Source organism: Numida meleagris, chromosome 4 (genome assembly GCF_002078875.1).
Source record: "Numida meleagris isolate 19003 breed g44 Domestic line chromosome 4, NumMel1.0, whole genome shotgun sequence".
NCBI lineage: Eukaryota > Metazoa > Chordata > Aves > Galliformes > Numididae > Numida > Numida meleagris.
This window is the reverse complement of record NC_034412.1, coordinates 3,435,216-3,450,010: the sequence shown is the minus strand read 5'-3', so window position 1 is coordinate 3,450,010 and position 14,795 is coordinate 3,435,216. Positions and strand designations below refer to the sequence as shown.

At 38.9% G+C, this 14,795-nt stretch overlaps 1 protein-coding gene across 13 annotated transcripts in view; it reads left to right on the top strand.

The window, feature by feature from the left end:
* ZBBX (zinc finger B-box domain containing) overlaps nucleotides 248-14,795 on the top strand; it is a 55,613-nt gene continuing 41,065 nt past the window's right edge. For 3 of the 13 annotated variants that reach the window (XR_002438283.1, XR_002438282.1, XR_002438281.1), the window contains exons 1-17: nucleotides 250-618; nucleotides 1,031-1,131; nucleotides 1,870-1,952; nucleotides 2,727-2,840; nucleotides 3,148-3,241; nucleotides 5,417-5,465; nucleotides 5,610-5,719; nucleotides 7,211-7,369; nucleotides 7,827-8,001; nucleotides 9,239-9,359; nucleotides 9,919-10,049; nucleotides 10,253-10,359; nucleotides 10,671-10,777; nucleotides 10,996-11,162; nucleotides 12,058-12,210; nucleotides 12,831-13,067; nucleotides 14,085-14,223. Coding sequence is in view for 10 of the 13 variants with exons in the window: in XM_021395721.1 (XP_021251396.1) it covers nucleotides 1,885-1,952; nucleotides 2,727-2,840; nucleotides 3,148-3,241; nucleotides 5,417-5,465; nucleotides 5,610-5,719; nucleotides 7,211-7,369; nucleotides 7,827-8,001; nucleotides 9,239-9,359; nucleotides 9,919-10,049; nucleotides 10,253-10,359; nucleotides 10,671-10,777; nucleotides 10,996-11,162; nucleotides 12,058-12,210; nucleotides 12,831-13,067; nucleotides 14,085-14,223 (1,931 nt within the window). In the remaining 3 variants the exon portion in view is untranslated. The other 10 variants (XM_021395721.1, XM_021395718.1, XM_021395722.1 and 7 more) reach the window with 10 other exon arrangements.

The following is a 14,795-nucleotide window of genomic DNA, read 5'->3' as shown; positions in this document are numbered from 1 at the left end:
GTTCCTCCTCCGGAGGAGTTCCACATAAACAATTACAGTTAAAACACAGAAAAGCCCAGATTCCAAGCTAAATAGAGACATGTTTGGCTGAGGGTGGGGAATAGAGGTTGGAACGAGATGGGAAGGAACAGCATGGAAGCTGCGGAGAGACACCCACCGCTTTAAACACCCACATTCCCCCCCGCTCTCCCCGCCCCGCCGCGTCGAATGGACTCTCCTGGCACGCGCCGCCTGCCGGTGACGTAGCGCGTCGCTGTTGCCATGGGAACGGCTGCGGCGCCGCCGCGGGAGCGGAGCCGGGATCGTTGGGGCCGCTGAGGCGGTAGCCGGGAGCCAGCGGTCCCAGCGTGTGCCGAGGCCCTGGTGCAAAATCCGCGCTCGTGGCTGCGGGCCTTCAGTGCAGGTTGTTACACGTGCCTCCGGATTCTGTGGGTGTATTGACGTGAGACAGCCGGAGGGATTCAGGGTGCTCCCGTTGTGCTCCCGCAGTTCGAAACAAACTGCAATAACTTTGCCTGTTTTGAAGCTATCCTTCAATGGATTAGGAAGAAATTGCAGCTAGAAACTACAGCCGCGGTGTCAAGCCGGGTTCTGTTTCCTCCTGCTGCGCTGACCTCGGTAAGCTGGCCTCGGTCACTTACCTCCATTTTTATTTTCAGTGGCTTTCAGGCCACGTCAAAACGACAACATTACCCCTGCCTGTCTAGATGCACCCATCCTGCTAGCACACATCCCAGCATAAGAACCTTCTTCCCTTTTATGGTACTAGAAACTTGTTTTATCTCAGAGTATGATAAAAGAATAACTGTTTTTAAGAACGGAGTGCTTGCTTTTCCCATCAAAGCCTGGCTTGTGTGCACATCGGGCATTTCTGTTAACGCTGAAATGGTGTTGCTGTTGGGTTCTTCAGATGTTCTAAACCTTTGTAATACGTTACTGACGTGTGTTTTGCTTCATGAGCTGAGGTATCATTGAGACCTTTTTAATTTTAATTGCACTAATGGTTATTTTCCGGTCTACGTGTGGACAGCTGAACTTTCGCTCTTGAGCTCAGTTACACATTTGATGTTTCTGAAATAGAAAGCTTCTCCACATCACTGAAGTCCTGCTTTCAGCTGGAATCCGTTCAAGGTTTGTCATCTGTAAGTCTCTGGTACTGTGCTTGGAATCAGGTGTTGGTGTGTTTCTTCAGCAGCCTGCTTAGCCTGTGTTAGTTACACGGCGAATGTTCTAGAACGCGGAGGGTATGGATATTAAAGTTCAGTTTGGATTCCTTGGTGTGTAAGCTTGCCCATTGGAAGAGTTGGGTGAAAAAAATGTTTTTAGCGCTGTCTTGAAATGTTGAGAGTGGGGAATAACTGCCTGCTCTGCAAGATAGATTTCCATTTTGAAACCATTTGTGTAGGACTGAAGATGAAGACATTCATCATTACAAATCAGGTGAAATGGTTTGACTTTGTAGACATTGATACTGTTTTCTCCTCTGGGCATTCTTTGACTCTTCTTCAAGAAAAATGCATTTTACTTAATATTAAGCTACTTTCTTTGAACTTCAGGGAATTGCCCAAATGAAATGGGAAAGTAAATCTTTTTTCTTTTTTTTTTTTCTTTAAATCTTTTCCCTGGTGAATGTAATAACAAGTTTTTCTTTCAGCTGAATATAATCTAGAATTCCTTTAGGTTTTTAGTAACACTTCATGTAATCCACTTCCACTCTGCATTTCTCCTTCTGTGCATTGGTATTTCTTGGCTTTCTAACAATTTTTTTTTTCTGTTTTAATTTCAGTCAAATTGACATCTCGTAAGGTTTCTCACTGTAGATGATGCAAATTCTCTCTTCTCTCTTGTTTTCTTTTTTTTTAACAATAGATTATACTGGGAATCATGAACAACAATAATTTTGTGATACTCCCAGGTTCAAAAAGTGGAACCTCTGTGAGATTGAAAGCGAAGTAAGTGCATATTATCTGACTGTGATAGACATGTTGTATCAGCATTTTTATTAAGTGTTCATGAAATGTTAGGTGGAACAGCTTATTTCTGTACAACCAAGATATAACGTTAAAACATATGTTTGATCACATAGTCTTCACAAACTTTGCTTACGTGTGTTTTTCTTCTAGTATTTCCCCTATGCTTTTACTCTTGAGCCTCTGTTATACAGAGTCATAAGACGTGAAAGTAATTTAAAGTCTAAGAAAGAAGCATATATATGTTTGTTTACAAATGGTGATAAAGCATTCACTGGGACAGTATATTGCCATATAATTGAGTCAGAAACCTTTCTGAACACAGACACAGTTGGATTAGTTTTAGGTGAGCAAGATAAGCTTACATTGGAGCAGTCATATCACTACAAAAACAAACAAACAACATCAACAAACCATAAATATCTTTATCTCGTCTTCTGGCCTGAGGTCTTTCAAATCTTATGAGAGTAAAAGCCTGCAGTTTACTGGAGAGACTGGAGTCTCTGACTCCTCACAATGCTGCTTCTTTCAGTAAAGCCAGCTGTTTTAGGACAATCTTGGGTGTACAGAGGTTGTTCTTGACCTGCAGTTAATTTTGCAGAGCTGTTTCCAGTCTTACCGGGAGACAGAAGGGTAACCTGCCTTTAATGGCAATTATTTTTTTATTTCTCTATTTTTGTCTTGCTGCTTTAACGTCTTTCAGATGTCTTAATCTCTTTTATGTAATTCCTGTTGTATATTTTACTGCTTCTCCAGAACTGTCAGGGAATTGCGGCTGGAGAAAGTGCAGTTAGAAATGGAAAATAAAGAGGTGGAGAAGAAATTACGACAACTGCAGTCCAACATGAGCAGAGAAAAACAGGAGAGAAAGTAGGTGAAACTGCTGGGTGCAGAACCTGCGCTCAGTTAGCATACTACAGCCTGTACTAATAGAACTGTAAATGGAAACGATGAAATGTACATGGCAGTAAGAAAAAGCATGGTGAAAATAATCAGCGTCCTCTTGACCTCTTCCTCTGGGCACCCTGTTGCTGCTGTTGCCAGCTGGTCCCCAGAGAAAGTTTTCCCTTTCCTTTTCCATCTTCCTTCTTGATTTATTTTATTTTTCTCCCCAGAGTGATCTGCTCTGTTAGAGTTAGTACATGTTCAGTTATGTCTTTCTTGCCTTGGTTCATAGGAAATCAAGTGCTTATCATTGGAAGTCTGGACAAGCAGGACCAATGGCTATCCAAGCCCAATTTTTGCTACAAAACAAAGAAAAAGCCAATAAGGTAATAAGCTACCAACATATTTGCAGGTAAAGCTATTTTAACTGAAAGATTTAGATGATTTATGCTACAAAATATGGGAATTTTAAGTACTGTAGGAATAAAAAGCTGAGTAATTCTGAGTAGGATTTGTAATTGTTTCCCTTTGAGCTGGAGGAATGTCAAGCTCTGCCTGGTGATCTGTTGTTTTTTAATTGCAGTAGATACTAGATTGGTAGAAGCAGAGATAATTTGCTATTGTGAGAGTCCAATTTGGTATTGCTGGAAGCCATCATGAGCCTGTCTTTCAAATTAATTAGGTCTTGCCTAAAGCCTGTCGCAAAGCTGAAATAAAACGGCTCCATGTGAAGTTTTGCATATAAATTTACTATCTTCATAGGCATAAACTGTGAGAAAGGCACACCGCCTTTAAAAATACTACAGGTGAATTTTTTTTTCCTCAGTCACTGCATAATCCATGTTAGCAGTAAAACTAAGTAACTGGCGTTAATTCTCATTCATCCTCTGTTGTTTGAGTGCTTTGAAATGGGGATAAAATTTATCAGTGGAATTTTGGTCTACGAAGTCTTTGCTCAGCACTGAAGAGAAGAACGTTGAACTTTCCTGATACGTCAATAAGTGATTTCTTTTTTAACATATTAAGGTATTTCCCCCTGTTTCCTTTTGGAAAGGTTGAGGGCACTTTTGCCAAAACTCTCCAGACATATTAAGCCTAAGGCATTGTGTCTTGAGTAACTTGAGCTGAGACTGGTCAAGGGTTGTCACATTTCTAAGTCGCCTTACAGGGGGTGTTATCACTTTAAACTGCAGTAACCTAGCCTTAACATTTCCTTCTCTGATGAACTAAAATAATCCCTTTAATAGCTTAGGCTTTTCTCCTTGAAACTTTTTGTTAAAGAAGTAATCACTAAGCACCTTTGTGATCAAATAGGTCTGTAGCAATTTCCCAAATCCAGACTAATTCACTGAAGAGATACTTCTGGATGTGTTAGGAGAGGCATAAATAGGTCTGAATGGGACATGAACAGTATTAGTGCAGTGGAAATGCTTAGTCATGGCTTGAAGCAGCGATTGAGCACCTGGTGGGAAGGTAGGGCCAACCCAGGAGAGCTCAGGTGCAAGCAATGCAATGCACCTGAGTGACCGGAAGGGGATCCACCTCTTCCAGACCTCATTTAAGGGCTGGCAGTGGAGAGGGGGGCATTTCTCTGGAGATCCCTATATGCCTGAGGTCTTCTGAAGGTAAGCAGCTTTTTTTCCCTTATTTCTGCACCCACTGCTGTTACATATGAGTGGATCCTCACTTGCTGTGGCTTGGGGTCTTGCTGCTCTTCTGTCTTGTTGTGCTTTCTATTGTGTTAAAATCATGTTTACAATTATGATTTTTTTTTCTGAAAGTCATGCTACAGATATTGGAATGAGAGTTGTTAATTAAGAGAGGTTATTCAACACTGACTGAAATGAAGGCTAAGAAGAAAATCAGACCGTGACAACTTCAGCCTAAGCCATTGCAGTTGCTATTAGAAGTCTTCTGAAGCAGTAGCAGTTTGGTGTGAAGGTCTTTTCTGCCAACACGCTCAATTTCAATGGAGTTGCCTACTTACCTGCAAGTAGAAGAGAGAGGATCAAAGTGAAAGAGTTTTCTTTCACCCACCTCTTTCTTCTTGCCCTTCACTGGAGTTGTTACTACTTGGAAGACTTCACATTTCAGCTGTGATGGCAAAGGAGAAGGTGTGTGAAGCAGTACTATCAAAATGGCAAAACTGAGGTGTGTGCAGATCCACAGGAATAGGGAGGTGGTGGGAAACAAAAAAAAAAAAACTGAGGACCAAAAGCGTTGGAAATGATTAGTTCATTGGGGTGCTTGATCCTGGAAGAGTAATGAGGGGAGGCATATGCAAAACGATCAAATTTCTCATCTCTCTGCCACTCCCCTCAACAAACTCTAGGTAGATATGTGTGGATGGCTATATGGATTTCCAGACTGCAGTAGACTGCATTGGTTGAATTTTCAGTTCAAGTCAGTACGGTTATGAAAGTTCTACAGGCTTGTGTGAGTATTTGCTATGTGCTTGCTATATGTGTATTAACTTTAATTAGCATCTTAAGGTTCTTTGTAATATTCATACTTCCAATAAATTAGTATATTTACATATGTATATACGTTCTTCTACATAGGTATCTTCAGGAAAAGTGAGGTTGCAACTGCTGAAAGAACCCATTCAAGGTAATAGTTTATTTACTAAATTTAATTAAAAACCCACAAACTTCTGGTAGAGTGTCAGGTTCTTGAAAGTGGCTGCAATTAAGCAATAAGGAATAAATCAGAGGTTGCGGTGGTGTGTTGTTTGATGTTGTTGTTTTTCCCTAGAGCCAGTGAAAGAACAACTTAAGCATGAAATGTCCAATGGTGGAGCTTGTGAAAAATCTGAAGTGAAAGAGATACTATGTGGACAATGTGAAATTAAGAATGCAGTGCTGGTGAGTATATGGTATAAAAAGTACCAGTAGAATACATGCGTGTAACTAGTAGCTTTGTAACACTATCTAGATATGAATGTATTGTGTAGTATATTGCCAAAGTCTGTGGTCTACAGGAACAAGTCATCTGACACGGAATTCACTGAAGAGACCTATATGTGGAAATGCATATGTGCATACTTAAAACACAAGTTCAAGCCTGAATGTTAGTTATTGTCTGTTTGCTAGCGTTTCTGCGCAGTGTCCTTGTATTGTGGTGAATGGAAGTGGATTCCCTTCTCCTCCCCTGTTGGAGGGGAGGGAGAAATGTATTTTAATGACAGTTTTGCCACGGGGAAATGGTCACGTCAGGGAACTGAACTGAACTTTCAGCCTTAGCTTTTCTGGTGAATGCAAGATTTTTGTATGTATTTTGCACTTTGTTCAACTGCTGGGAATAGTTAAGTCACTAAAAGGACGGCTTGCTTCACTAAGATGGTCCACTTGGGATGCCAAATTAAAACGACTAGATGCACAGCAGTTTAAAAACAGAAAGAAAATGAATGATATATTTGAGGCTATTTTGAACCCAATTGAAATAATCTGACTTAACTGGAATGGATGTTTACAGTAATAGGGTTTTTCCAAGTATGTTGGTAGCGTTCTACATGATTGTATCCACTTCAGTTCTGTGATTGCTCTCAGTGATAATTGCTGGGTACAGGTGAAGCGGATTTACATATTGATCTCCAGGAGTGGCAAAGATAAAGTAGCTCTCTTAGTGGGTCTTTTAACAGGGAGCATCCCTAGGTTGTGTTTTTATTCATTGGCCCAGCCTGCACGTGTGGCCGAAGGAGACTTGAGATGGCCACCACGTGATAGAAGCAAGCTGTATGGTTTCGGGCAAATAGAGCATGTTCAATAATCTGGGCGTGTTTTGTAATTCTAATTACTTTGGTACTTAAATACGTTGATAAGCAGGATGCATTGCTAATTGTCTGCTTTCTGAACTGGGGCCTGCTGGCCAAGCTACAGTGGAAATCATCATCATCATCATGATGAATGATGAGGTGATTTATATGCGCGTCTTTTAGCAACCGTAAGCAGGAAATCTACTCTCCGGAACTCGTGTGAAGATTACCAGACATCGGAGCCTCCCGGGTTTTTCTTCCTTTTCTTGATTCCCGTCCTGCGCGGCGACCGCCGGGGAGCCCCGGCTGCGCGCTGACACAGGCTGTTCCCGGGCACACCGCTAGGGGGCGCTGCGGCTCCACAGCGCTGGGCCGGGTGGCGGATCGGGCCCCGATCAGCGGCTGCTGCTGTGCCAGCCTTTGCGACTGTGGGGGTGGTTGGGTTTTTCTTCACACTCCTGCACTCTGATTGTTAACGTTAGCGTGCGTTTGCCTCCGTTTCTCTGCTTTCACGTGTGGTTCTCCCGCTTTTTACTCCCGTCGTGGCGTTTGGTGGGAAGGTTGAGTCTCACAAATGAAAGGTTTCGTAATATTCCGTAAGCAGGTAGAAGCCAGTGCACGTGCTGGAAAACTGAGAGTTGCTGATTGCTTCATCAGTGAGGTAAATCTGAATGAAACCAATCATGAGGAGAAAAACAGCAAGTATGAGGTCACTTCGAACAAGTCGTCATCCTCACCGGCGTCAGCAGGCACTGCTGAGGTACTGTGCAGTTCAAAGCCAAAATCCTTTTAAATGTTTGTGACCCCTTCAGCTGAGCGACCTGAGGCTTCTCTCCGTGTGCTAAGTGTGAGGGATCAGGCTGCCAGCCTTAACACTTGAGTGACCCGTATTTATGTCTCTGGGTATAATATCTGTCCTGTATACACAGGATGTAGGCTATCCATGACTACTGCTTTTTGCCTTCTAAAAGTACTTAAATTATTATTTTGGCTTATGCAGTTTTTTCTCCCTTCTTTTGCTCTTGATAGAACACTTCAGTGTAGTTGTGAGCAAGATCGCCTAACAATTGAGCGGGTTTGATTACCAGGGCAGCACAGAAAACTGGGCCCTGCATCTCCATAGCTGAGAGTAAAAATGTTGTTGCTATTATATACGTAGCCAGGGAGAGGATTATCACCAGAAGTGCTGTATTAATGATGCTGTGGAACTGATTTAGGAGACCTCTTCAGAATCGGCCTGGACAGGCCTTGACAATCAGGACAAAGGGATATTACTAAATGGAATGTTTAATGAGGAGGAATCTGCGAAGTCTTTTCAGGAAGCTCTGATTCAATGGAGAAATAATAATCATGATCACAGACAAGAACACCATGCTGGTGGGGCTCTATCAGGTATAATTTCTTTTTCTGTTGTTTTGATTGTATTTTTATAAACATTAGCAGCCATTTGGATGAGTTAGCAGCTATTTTAGGTAGCAAAGATAGGTATTCTGTTAGAATAATAAATGTTTCTTTGTTCCTCTGCATTCTACTGTAAATTAGCAACAGCCTATGAAGTTGTTTTCAATAATGTACAAATGTACAAGTTGGTGTTACATCAGAATTCTTGTTATTAGCTGTTACACTGGCCAGACTGTTCAGCCAACGTCCCTATAGTTTTCTGTGGTATTGCATGTATACATTATTTTAATATGAGTATGAATGCTAAAATGAAGTTCAAGTTCTTAAAGGAATGTGCATAGCTTTCATATACTGTGTCAAAGTACATTTTATGTTTACCTTCTGCAGGTTTCTAATATTTCTTTGTTCCAATGAGAACATGCAGCCACTTGAAGCATGTATGGAAAAAAAAAATGGAAGAAACTCTTGATTGGGTTTATGCACAGTAGTCGTTGTCCTCTAGTTTGTGGATGGTGTTTATTCTTTGTATATTTTTGTACAAAAAAAAGCGTTTTCCCCACCCCGTGTTGTGTTGTGGCTTTATCTGTAGGATTATGGTTTTGTTTTTTTTTCTTTCTCAATATTTAGGAGTATTTCTTCATGTGAGAAGCTGCAGCGAATGAGGTTTTAATGGCTACCAGCACTGCTGAAAATATCGTGTAATGACCGGTTTTAACATCTCATGCACCTTACTGAGAATTAATAGCAATCATGTGTGACAGGCTTAATAAGTGTGATGAGAACTGTCACACATGGTTAGGTACAAGGGAAGTTTGTGTATGTTGCTGCTAATCTATAAAAAAATTTCAGTGTATCTTTAAAGTCTGAGATTTTTTTTTAAATTTTACTTTTAGTAATAATAAGAGAAGCTAGCTAACCATTAGATACACAGTCCTATCTAAGTCAATATAAAAGCAGTGTTTTCTACAAGTTCTGACACTGAGAATGCCTTCTGGCTGAATCCAGTAAATGGAAACAAGTTGTAAATTATATTTCAAATGACTCAAATCTCCCTTTATCTTTTTGTCGAACAGGATAATCCTGACATTCTGAATTTCAGAATTATGCAGAGGCTTAGCTGGGCGTAGAGTACTAGCTTGACGTTCATTCAAAAGTGATGTATGTAAATAGCAAGTTTATAAACCTGAATATCTGTATTTGTGTTTTTGTTTTTTAATAATTCACATAGAATCTGTGGGGAATTGTGAGGTACAGACCAGTCTTTCTGTTGTGAAAGAACACGTCCAAATTCACTTCAAGGAGGATGGCCTGAGCTACATGGAGAAACTCTTGCTTAAGAAATACAAAAGGTATTGTTGAAATTGCTGTTGCTAGTGAAAGGTCAGAAATACTCCATGGCATTAACAAAACTGCATTGGAACTTTTTATATTGGACATTTAAGAGTTAATTAGGATGGCTGTTCACTGGGTACGTAATTTTAAAAAGCAGTCATTATAGCCAGACTGAATCACTTCATGAAACAGGATTACTGCAGAGGGAGTATTTGAAGAGAGTCTCTTAGGTATCAGGTGGAATTGATAGAATTTGAAGGCCAACGATGATATTTGGAAGCCTGATTTTATTTCAGAAAAATGTATACAGAAGAAGTATGACCTTCAGGATATTGCTGTAGAAATAACAGGCGCTTGTGTTCCTGAGGTGTGAGGTCATCCCATCATTCATTCAAGTCAAATTGAACAGAAGTGACTGCCTTTTAGCAGCAGTAAATAGTGTGATGCAGTAAATAGTATGGATTTCCTTTGACATAAAAAAAAAACCCACACAAACAAGAAAGCAACTTTTTTGAAGCCTGATTTCTATTTTTTTTATTTTTTTGCTGCTTGTTTATTTTTTAATTTTTTTTTTAGGTCTTCTGTTGATGAAATGTCTGGTAGTTGTGTTAAGGACTCAAGACCTGCACAAACACCGACTACATCACACCAGGCTGTGACTGGAGGAGAGCAGAAAGGAGATGCTGGTGATATAGATGATTTAACAGGTGTAATAGATCTGTTTCTGAAACTAAATAGTACATATTTGGGAGGTGAATTTTATTGCTCTCGTTTCTGAACAGTTACGTACTTAAAAAGTTTCTGCCTGAAAAAAGAAAGTAACTATAACATAGGAAGTAACATAACGCTTTGTGTTTAAGTGTGTCGTGAACATGAAAAAATGAAATATATCATAAATTATATTTTGTAGTTGAAGAGGTGAGGAGATACTGGACATCTGTTCTTAGAGAGGAGGTGCCCAGGAGTGTTTCTGGAAGTGCAGAGTCCGCTCTGAAAGTTGAATTTCTTGATGATGAAGTATGTACTAAAGAACTTTGCAAACCTTCAGAGTAATCTTATATGGTTTAAGTATTGATTGGTTAAAATTTAAACTCACAACAATGTGATAATTTAGAATTAAAATATGTGTGCATATTTGGACTGTTGATTATATTTTCCATAAAAATATGGGAATTGTAGCTTTCCAGACATTCACAGCAATTTTCTCCTATTGTTCCCGTGGGCTCTTACATATGGAAATTAAACAAATAAGATGTGCAGTCTTTTTGTCACTTGAGTTTGTGGTCTTTAGAATTGCATTCTATTGCTGAATATGTTTTTTTAATTAGTCTTATGACGTGGACTTGGAAGAGTCATGCAACTTCTTGGTGTTGGAAGCTGAGGCAGGAGGAATGAATAACCAGAGAAATATTGGATCATTTGAAGAGCTTGGAAGGTATGAGAAAATAGGTTATTTGTGAGAGGAAAGGGAGTAATTCTAATTTCTGATTTCAGTTTGTAAATAACTGACGAAACTTAGCCTTAATAATAAGAACTGCGATGTTAAGTGAAACATGTTCAATTTTTCGGGCATCCCAAAATGTATTTGGTAGGATGTGATCTGTTTTGTTGTATTTTATTCTTATAATATTTCCTCGTCCCTCTGTTTCCAAGTGGTTCAGTAACTGCAGATCAGAAAAACACACAAGCAGACCTTTTGCCAAAGGAAACCGTAGCTGTGATAAAGTCATCTTGTCACTCAGCTTTCACAGCTGATGCTCAATATCTTTTACCTTCTCCTCTTGATGGGAGTCTTGTTTCCTGTAAAGAAATTTTGCAAGGTAAATTTTCATAGTTTTTTCTATTGTATGTATAGGTTTTTTATGCAACTTTATCATTCTCATGATAATCAACTATTGATAATTTTAAACTTTTTTAAAATTAACCATTTATTGAGCTACATAAGAGCCACGAGCACAACTTCTTTGGTAGTTATCTCACAACTGTGAGCTTAAATGCGAGCAGTGGCTGCTCTAATGTGAGTTGTAGGCTGAAAAGAAACTCATTGGTGAGCAGAATGTGTCCTTACAAATCTCTATTTCTACATACAGTATCAGGTTTAACATGTGGCACGTGTCCTTCTATCCTTGCCCATTGCAGGAGGCTTGGAACTAAATGATCTTTAAAGATCCCTTCCAACTCAAACCTTTCTGTGATTCTTTTCATGTAGGAAAAAATGCTTTTATAGTGATAGTCTGAAGAAAAGTATAGATTATAATATTTTCTGCATGAAAGATAGTCTTTAGTGTATAAATGTTCTAGTGTCTGTTGCATTCAGTGCAGTCATGATGAATTCGTGCACTCCTAAGGGGTTCCGAAGATCTTATTGTGTCCTAAGCATATTCAAAATAAGTCACTTAATTTAAGAAATAAGTTGATTATAAGGGTACTTTATTTCTTAATCTTGCAAGTACCAAGCATTTACTCCAGCACTTCAGGACCTAGAGTATGCCGTCTTTGTACTTAGTTCAAGAAACTTCTCATTTGAGTCTTCAAATGGGGACAAAAAAAACTAGAGCTGACTAATGAGGTGCAATTCATGGTTTTTCTACATTACGTGCAGAAAATTTAATAGATGATTCCTTCGTCTCACGTGTTAAATGCAGCAAATATATTAACAGTAAGTATGTGTTAACACAAAATTGACCAAGATTTTCCCTTAACTCTTAATTTCAGGAGATGGGAGATGGTTTACTGACAGGAGTGTAAGTGAATACGCTGACGAGTCCGTAGTTCAAGCTGTCTTAAAAAGTCAAATGAATAGATCTTCAAGCGGTCTCAAGACTCAAAATAGAATTTCTCCTCTGGTAACATGCAGATCATACTCAGGTAAGAATAATAGTTTTGAGATCCTACTTTAATAGGTTATTTTGCCTAGTGTTTATTTCTAAGCATGTTTGTAACCTTGTTTCTTCAAAGCAGAGAGTGCCTATTAGAGACCTATTCACTGTAGGTCCCCTGTTTCTGTGAAAGAAGTGAAATGGGCAAATATTTTTTTTTATTCCAAATACAGAGTAAAAGCAGAAGGAACAACCAACCATCAAAATGTTAAAACTAGAACAGTTTTGGAGTTTTGACGGGTATTAAAATGAATGTGGTGGTTTCAGCTGCTTATTGGAGGACAGTCAATAACCAACACTTACACAGCATTTTTCTGTTACAAATGTTCCTGATAGCCTTGGATTGCTTTGGATGAGCAGAAGATATGCAGTCTTTCAGTCAGTTTGACTTGTTCCAGCTGGAAAGCAGTAGAGCTTGAGATTTGTCTGCATGACTAGTAACTGTTCATAACGTTTATTATGTTTAAAATTAAAAGTAATTTATTAATTCATAACTCATTTAGATCAACTCAGAGTTTAAAATTCAGATTACATCGCTCATTATTTGAAATCAAATTATCTTTATTAAATCTTGAATTTGTTAGAAGTTGTGATCTTGTGTGACTTCAGGGAACGATTCTATCAGACCTCGGTCACTGGATGTGCTGCAACATAAACTGACTAGAAATGGTGCGAGAAAGACACATCCAAGACCAAAGAGTTTACCTGTGCGTACGTCTAGAGCTGATACTGAGATATCAAAGCACGAGTACGTTGATGTAATTAAAGAAGATGAGTATCATTGGGAATCTGTTGCTGACCAGGAAGCCTTACTTAGTCTGGAAAAAGAATTACAGACTTATATAGGTAAGTGGTAATATTGCTTTTTCCCTTTGCAGGTAATACATTGAAAGCATGTAGCTATTTCCTTATTATTGGATCTAACTGATATTAGGGCAAAAAAATATACTAAACCGATTAACTACGAGAGACTAGTTGAACTGTGATTTATTTCTGTTCGATCATACTTTAATCTACCCTTAATTTAGTAGAAGCACACTGTTTCGTGCAACTTCCTTAATTTTATTTAGACCCTGCAATTTTATCAGAGAAATCTGTGGAATATATTGTACTCTTTCATGTGGGGAATGTCTTTTAAATAAGTATCCTTTCCTTCAATATGTATCCTTAATTTCAAAATGGGCACCTTAGGTGGTGTTAGAAGCTAGATTTATTGTGATACAAGGCTAGCAGGAAAGGGTAAAGATGGCCAGAAAATCTATAAATTTGTCCCAATGAGAACTGCCAGTAATAAGGCACTACAGATGTGACATTGCCTTGCTTTGGATTTGACTTGAGCCACTTTGCTCTGTCATTAAGAGTGTCCTAGTCTTTCCTCTCCCTTTTCATTCCACTTCCTTGGAATACTTTGCATGTATTTAGAAGCCTATAGCAGGAACATATGACTAGCTGGAGAAATAGTAGCTTGCATGTGTGTCACGTAAAAACTACAGACTGTGGCCTAGGCTGATTATCTCTTTGGATTAGTGCTTGTGTGGTACATCCGTGACTGTTTTAAAGGCGTCCTACCGTTAGCTAGCTGCCTTTGCTGCTGTATATTGAGGCCTCATACTGGGCCCTATGTACAGTGTTTCATATTATGCTGGAATAAGCATCTCATAAGCAAACCCCCTCTCCATTATTTCTAATGATACAGGAGATCTATAATAAAGAGTCATAATTTGAGGGCTTGTAATGACATCCTTCACCAGCTACAATTATTTAAATGTTTAATACTTCCGTTGATACTGCAAAATTTCTTAAACTTGGTGGTGTAAATAATGTGGGTTATTTTAGTTATTGATATGACTGCAAATATTTCAGATCCTCAAGAAAAACTTCACGGCCTAAATTCTGAAGATGTAACCTCCTCCAGCAGATGCTCAAGGAAGATAGATGGAAACATTACAGATTTCCATAAAACCCTGGAACTAAAAGACCTCAGTGGAGCTGATATGCTTGGGTAAGTTAAATTCCTTGAGTACGGTTTTTATGGTACTGTAAAACTTTAATATGCCAAACATCTTCCCAGAACTGAAAAACAGTCTAAACTTCCTGACTTTACTTTGTATACTTATTACAAATGTTAGTGTGCCCTATTTTGTATCTCTTTTAAGTCGGTGCTTGCATTTCAGATTAAGAATAAAGCAGTATATTTTTGAGACCCCAAATTTAAATGCTGAGGTATTTAAAAAAAAAAACTAGATTTTGTTAATAGATAGTGCTGAGATTTTAAAATAAATCTGTTACAAGTCGTCTGAGTTCTTTGCTTGAAAGATCTGTTTAAAAAGAGTTGTGAGCAAGTGAATCAATAACATTTAACTCACTGTAACTTATGACATAACTTCTACATTGCTTTGGAGACTAAGGAGGTGACTGAGAGACTATCCCCAAAGTTCTGTTCTTCCATTGCTTTCTTACTATGATCTTGTAGCATATAATTGTGAGGCGCTATATAATTGTGAATATAACTGACTTAGACTTCTTTGTGTGTTGATAATACTGAAATTACAGCTCAGTAGACAGCTAAACTGT